The 7274-nt window shown below is 38.9% G+C and overlaps 1 protein-coding gene across 1 annotated transcript in view; it reads right to left on the bottom strand.

Annotated features, from left to right (window-relative positions):
* Window positions 1–3685: 3685 nt before the first annotated feature.
* opn8a (opsin 8, group member a) overlaps window positions 3686–7274 on the bottom strand; it is a 16741-nt gene continuing 13152 nt past the window's right edge. Inside the window, exon 4 of the mRNA XM_016536435.1 lies at window positions 3686–4335. Coding sequence (XP_016391921.1) covers window positions 4057–4335 — 279 coding nt within the window. The 3' untranslated portion in view covers window positions 3686–4056. The remainder of the gene's footprint in view (window positions 4336–7274) is intronic.

The following is a 7274-nucleotide window of genomic DNA, read 5'->3' as shown; positions in this document are numbered from 1 at the left end:
TTTTCGTTCAGATCAAATCACAACAACATAGGAAACAGATCCGGCGTGACGCAGCTAAGACAGAACAGCATACGTTGTTTACGTCCAGCGGATATTCTCCAAAATGGCACTACAGGGTGATGCGGAGGAGACAAATTGTTGAATAAAGAGATTTCTTTTCTTTTGCACACAAAGAGTATTCTCGTAGCTTCGTATAACTTGGGAACATTTCAGTTGCGTTGTAGTCTGTGCAGGGTCAGACAGCTCTCAGATTCCATCAAAAATATCTTAATTTGTGTTCCGAAGATGAACGAAGGTCTTACGGGTTTGAAACGACATGAGGGTGAGTAATTAAAGACAGAATTTTCATTTTTGGGTGAACTATCCCTTTAATGGCCACCGGTAACTGTTTGGTTTCCAACAATCTTCAAAATATCTTCTTTTGTGCTCAAGGTTTGGAACATCTTGAGACAGAATTTTCGTTTTTGGGTGAACTATCCCTATAAGGGGGCAGATGTCAGATTGATCCAGGCTTCATTTAATTTGTTGTTGTTGTTATAGAAATGACCACCCTAGACTATATTTGACTAATCACTTAAAGGGATAGTTCATCCATGGATAATCCACCCTCATGTCGATCCAAACCCTTAAGACCTTTGTTCATCTTTGGAACACAAATTCCCTCCATAGACAGCAAGGGTCCTACCACGATCAAGGCACAGAAACGTAGTAAGGATATCATTAAAATGGTCCATGTGATTTCAGTGGATCTAGTGTAATTTTATGAGGCTACGAAAATACTTTTTGTGTGCAAAGAAAACAAAAATAATGACTTTATTCAACGATTTCTTCTCTTCCGGGACAGTCCTCCGCCATTATTGACGCATGCGCAACAAGGTGCAGTGCATGCGTGTTCTACATCAGCAGCACCACGTGTCAATATTGTGTCGCATGTGTCGATAATGGCGGAGGACTGTCCAGGAAGAGAAGAAATCGCTAAATAAAGTTGTTATTTTTGTTTTCTTTGCGCACAAAAAGTATTCTCGTAGCTTCATAAAATTACGGTTAAACCACTGATATCACATGGACCATTTTGATGATGTCCTTACTACGTTTCTGGACCTTGATCATGGTAGGACCCTTACTGTCTATGCAGGTTTAGAAAGCTGCTGGATTTTATCAAAAATATCTTAATTTGTGTTCTGAAGATGAACGAAGGTCTTACGGGTTTCAAACGACATGAGGGTGAGTAATTATTGACAGAATTTTCATTTTTTAGGTGAACTAACCCTTTAATGTGTTAGTTTGGTTCCAACTGTGGTTTGAGTAATCACTGAAGCACTCAATGGCTAGTGTCTTTCCTTGTGATGAAGCTCTCTGGGAAATCCTATTAGATCATGGATCTGTCACCCTTCCCTCCAAGAAAGTGATTTAAAGGTCTGAAAGTTTCACGGGGCTCAGATGAATGTTATTAGCATTATTGCCAATGCAAATTGGCTATGCTGTATTTATCACTGTATGCATACAATGTGGATGGGAGCATGTGCTGTAATGGTTGCACTCAGGATAAATGGCTCAACCAATGGCTGATGGGTTGAGGTTTTTAGAAACAATTATTCCTGTAATTCTGATTGGTGACGCTATAGTTTCAGAGAAATGACACACTTGTTCACATGAACAAACTGATTTCTTTCTGCTTACTGATGACGTCACAGTTTGTTCCTTAGCGAAGAAACGCAGCCCTTCAAGCCAATTATTGCTTTGACATACCATGCCATCAGAGACACTTTACACTTTGAGGAAACTGAGCAAAATTATATGTCCAGACATTAACCTACATCCAGAGTGCACTTCTCAGAGTGTCCATCTGTGCTTCTCTGAGGATAGTAAAGTAAGGATGGGAATAGAAAGCTGCTGGGATGTGTGTCCTATGTGTCCTGGTCAGCCCTCTTCACTTTGATCTGCTCCTTAATTCAATAAGACACTCCTGCCGACAACTCAGAAATCCCACAGAGAGTTACTCTGCAGTGGTGTTTTAAAAAGTTATGGTTGGGGAAGAGCCAACGACCAAAAGTTTTTTTTTATTTAATCTTTTTTAAATGTGATTTTATTTTTAATATTTGTGACTGTGTGGTACTAAAACAATAACATACATGTACATAAAAGGCAATTGCAAAGTAGCACAAATAATTAAATGATTAAATGTTTCCAAGCCTGTATTAAAAGTGATCATACTGTAGTTGAAGGAACACCTAATGCGGCTTTATTAGTTTTAGAAGAATTCTGTCTAACAACAAGTTTAGCATCTGTGCCCTATAGCTTGACATAGTGAGCGTGACTTTTTGATCAAAGTCTCAATGGGGTGTTTGTCTTGAAGGAGTCATGCATTAACAGCCATTAACAGGATCCTTCTTTCAATCTGTGTACCTCATCTGATGATCAGCCCCTTTCACTGGTTATTACAGCTTTGGATGCATTACATGTGCATAAGTAGTACTATTAAAGAAAGATTCACAACAATTATTGCAGAATAAAGAACGCAGGAGGAAAATACAAGAAACAGTCAGTGTGAAAAATGATTTTAAAGGGTTAGTTCACCCAAAAATGAAAATTACCCCATGATTTATCTAACCCTCAAGCCATCCTAGATATATATGACTTTCTTCTTTCAGACGAATACAATCGGAGTTATATTAAAAAACATCCTGGCTCTTCCAAGCTTATAATGGGAGTGGATGGTAGCCCAAAATTTGAAGTCCAAAAAATTGAAACAATTCATTATAAAAGAAGTCCACACGGCTCCGGGGGGTTAATAAAGGCATTCTGAAGCGACGTGATGCGTTTGTGTAAGAAAAATATCCATATTTACAACTTAAATCTTAATCTCTAGCTTCCACTAACTGTCGTACACGCATTCATGAGAGAGTGGCGTCCAGCGGATGACGTAGGCGTAGCGTAAACTCCGGTGAGAATATGCTAGTCTCGCGAGAAACAAGTTTTGTTTACAGCAAAGGAAAACCAGTGTCCTCTTGGCTTATATTGAAATCCTCTGACATTTTTCTTTACAAATCTTCGTTTTTTACTACTAATTCGTGACCGGTGTTTTGTTTTGCTCTCTCCTCTGCGCTTCCATGTTCATCACTTCCGCGTTCGTCACCGCGTTTGCCTACGTGCTACGTCATCCACTGGATGCCACTCTCTCGTGAATGCGTGTATGACAGTTAGTGGAAGCTAGAGATTAAGGTTTATAAAGTTGTAAATATGGATAATTTTCATACACAAACGCATCGCGTCGCTTCAGAATGCCTTTATTAACCCCCCGGAGCCGTGTGGACTTCTTTTATAATGGATTGGTTACATTTTTTGGACTTCAAATTTTGGGCTACAATCCACTCCCATTATAAATCTTGGAAGGGCCAGGATGTTTTTTAATATAACTCCGATTGTATACGTCTGAAAGAAGAATGTCATATACACCTAGGATGGCTTGAAGGTGAGTAAATCATGGGGTCATTTTAATTTTTGGGTGAACTATCCCTTTAATGAAAAACAAGGTTCAATGGAAAACTGAAAGCAACACAAGACAAAATTATTGAGACAAAGTTTTGCAAAAAAAAAAAAAATCTTCCATTCGATTGATCAATCGAACAACCATTCTATCTTCTTATAAAGCATTTATTTTTTATAAAGATTACAATAGCTCTGATCTCACAATAATCTGCCGAAAGCGAAAAGGTTAGGCAGCAGTAAAAGATAAGGTAAAAGGACATTGTTCAAACAGGCAGCATTTGACTGGGACAGTGAATATCTGAAGCTAAAGTGCTGCTTGTTTCACTGGCATCAAAAGATGAATCTTTATGAAATGTTTCCAAAAATTTCCTCTGCTAATTACTTTATTCCGTGTCCCATGTTCATGCAGTAGTGCACTACTGTGGGCTGCTGCAGACACAGACTTGATGCTCTTATAAAATGCCATAGCACACCGAGTCCAAGCGTTTCCATATTGCAAACCATCCGGCAACCTTTTTCTTTTTATTTAGTGTGTGTTCACTCTGCTGTCTCTTGTGCCCTGCTAGTTTACTCTGAGCTTTCTGCTCCTATACAGAGTGTCATTTTGCTCACAGCATCCCAGCAACAATACATCCGGATTTGCCGAAGCTCTCTGCGGAAAGATTTGCGGAAAACATAGTAGACTAAACGGTTGTACACCGTTGAGCATTTTGCAAAGAGGCAGGGTAGCAAGCTGACAATGGGCGCCACGCTGTCTTTGCCATCAGAGTGAAACATTGTCCAGAGACTGATGAACACGTAGGGCGTCCAGGATACAATAAAGCCGGCACTGATCAGGATGCCCATCTGAAACACAAAAGAAAAAACTGAAAGCAGAAAGCAGTTAAAGGAATTTGCATCTAAGATGTAGATGAGATTATTTCTTCATCTGAACAGAATAAAAATGGGTGCCGTCAAAATGAAAGACCAAACAGCTGATAAAAACATCACAGTAATCCAGAAATAATCCACATCACTCCAGTCCATCAATTAATGTCATGTGAAGTGAAAAACTGACTTCAAACTTGTAAAATGTGAGTCCTCTATCCACAGTATCGCTGTTGTGTGGATTGCTTGTGGATGATTGTGATATTTTTAACAGCAGTTTGAACTCTCATTCTGACGGCACCCATTCACTGCAGAGGATCCACTGGTGAGCAAGTGATATAATGCTTCATTTATTAAAATCTGTTATGATGAAGAAACAAACTCATCTACATCTTAGATGGCCTGAGGGACGTTTTCAAAAAAATTCAATTTTTGGGTGAACTATTCCTTTAAAAGTGATTCATGTTGGACATGCTACTGCTGTTGTAGTCTGGGGGAAAGGGCACTAATACATTAATTTAAAGTGATGCTCCACCATTTAATAATTAAGGTTTATTAACAACATAGGCTGTGCTTAAGATTCAGATCCAGTGAAAAGATTGCAGAAATACCTGATTACCATTTTGATCTTAGCTCCAGGGGGGAAAGACCCGACAATACACTATTAAGCTTTAGATGCAAATGCCTGGAAAATGACAAGGCTATTTCTTGACGTGACGTGTGGCCAAGTATGGTTACCCATACTAGGAATTAGTGCTCTGCATTTAATCCATCCTAAGTGCGCACACACACAGCAGTGAACACACACACCGTGAACACACACCCGGAGCAGTGGGCAGCCATTTATGCTGGGGTTGGGGGTTCGGTGCCTTGCTCAAGGGCACCTCAGTCGTGGTATTGAAGGTGGAAGAGATCGTTAACCCCTTGGGTTACGAGTCCGACTCTCTAACCATTAGGCCACGACTTCCCCTTGGAAATCCTTTACATTCATTAGTGACCTTTAAGGACTGGATGGAGCTTGACCTTTACCCATTTCACTCACTTCTATAATCTGGGCACCGAACAGAAATAAACAGCTGTTTTAGGTTTAAAATTTTAGACCTGAAATCAACGGAGAAAAAAAAAATAAAGAAAAAGAAAAAGAAAAAACACTGTTGTGGGCAGAAGGTGGAGCTTGGGTGTGAATCAGTGTCTGTCACTGTAGCAGGAAAAACTGTTAAGCTTCCTGCAGATGTGTGAACGCTCCAGGGTTTGCACGTACTGTGACCCTGCATGTTGCTAAAAACTTAAAAGCCAAGTTTGCTGATTTTCAACCAGCTTTGTTTTGTCTTTCTCCATGTTAGCTGGAGAAAAAATTTTAAACATAAAGTTAAGTGCTTATCATTACCCATTTTACTCTTAGTAATTTAATAATTTAATACATTTCATAGTTTAAAAGTTTAGTTCAGAAGTATCTAATCGGTATCGATATCGACGATATTGCCTTGAAAAATATCGGTATCGTATCGAAAACAAAATAAGTGGTATCGCCCATCCCTAGTCTTACCTGTCAGCTCCAGTTTAGGCAAAGAGTGCTCCGGTAGCGCGCGTAACCGGAGCCCTTCTGTAGTTTAAGATCATTCCATTTTCTAAATGGGTGGGGGGTGCTAGGAGATGTAGTAACACATCAGTTATATGAATAAGTCTGTTTCAGTGTGGTTATGCGGTGTATAAGAGGTATTTCTCTTTGGTATATACGTCTTTTATTTTATTTTGTATTTCTGTTTTGAGGAAATGTTCTGTGAGATGTACATTGTGATATGTGCTCCCCCGTGATTGGCTTGTGCCATTAATGTCTGGCGGGAAAATAGCCTATTTAATCAGTGTGTTTGTAGTTGGGTGGGGGCAGAAGGCTGAAACTGTTTTGACTTTAAGTGTATGTCTGCTGTGAGATGTGTATACACTGAATGAAATACTCCTGCAAGTGGTTTTAAGCTGTAGGTTTTGCTGCTGACAGCATTTTTCTTGGTGTTTTGTAGTTTCAGTGTTTATTTTGTTTTACTTTTGTTACTTTGTTTATTTTTCTCTCTGTTTTTTTCTTGAAATATCACTCACAAATCATCACTGATTGGTGGCATGTCTCTAATAAATGTGAGCAACTGGAAATTTACCCTGTTGTACTGAGCCTTCCTAACTCCTTCCTGGCCTCTCAGTTACATCTACCCGACAGTCATTTACATATACCACGACACTGTAATAATACAAAGCTGGTTGAGAAACATCAAACTTGTCCTTTAAAAGAAATTTAAAAAAACCCTAGCCATAATTTTACTGTACATACTGTCAACTAGAAGGACATTTATAAAGAAAGAATGCATTCAAAACAATATTTGTCCTGAAAACTTCAGAAATCAAATATTTGATAGCTATGCTCACTAAAGGGAATATTAAGGCTATTTTGACTAAATTTCGCAGACAAAAGATGTTTATTATTTAGTCAACAGCTCACATTTTAAAACCAAGTAGTTTTCTGTTAGTCTTGGCCATTATGGCAAATTTGTGACCAACTTGCAGAATTTTGCCCCTACGTAGATTTACCAGATTGCATGGTTTCCTATTTAAATGACTAGATTTTGACAAAAAACGGTAAATGTGAGCAAAGTACTCATAATTAGTGTTAGAAATTTGAGCAAACCCATAAAATTTTGATGCGTAACTTGTCCCACACCATTTGTGCTATGTAGATGAATGATACCTTATATCGTTGCAAACTTCACTTTATTTTCCAGTGGTCTTATAAAAGCTTGTACAGTACATCCCAGAGCTCGGAAATTGTGTGAAGCTGGCCAGTCAGATTGGAGCCTGGCAATTTCAAGAAAGCTCTTAACATTTTTGTGTGCAATTTCGGATATCCCTTACCAGGGTGACTTTCCTCTCAA

Source organism: Sinocyclocheilus rhinocerous, unplaced genomic scaffold (assembly GCF_001515625.1).
Source record: "Sinocyclocheilus rhinocerous isolate Xijiao unplaced genomic scaffold, SAMN03320098_v1.1 scaffold786, whole genome shotgun sequence".
In the NCBI taxonomy this organism is placed as follows: Eukaryota; Metazoa; Chordata; class Actinopteri; order Cypriniformes; family Cyprinidae; genus Sinocyclocheilus; species Sinocyclocheilus rhinocerous.
Note: the sequence above shows the minus strand (reverse complement) of the source record. Positions and strands in the feature narration are given on the sequence as shown.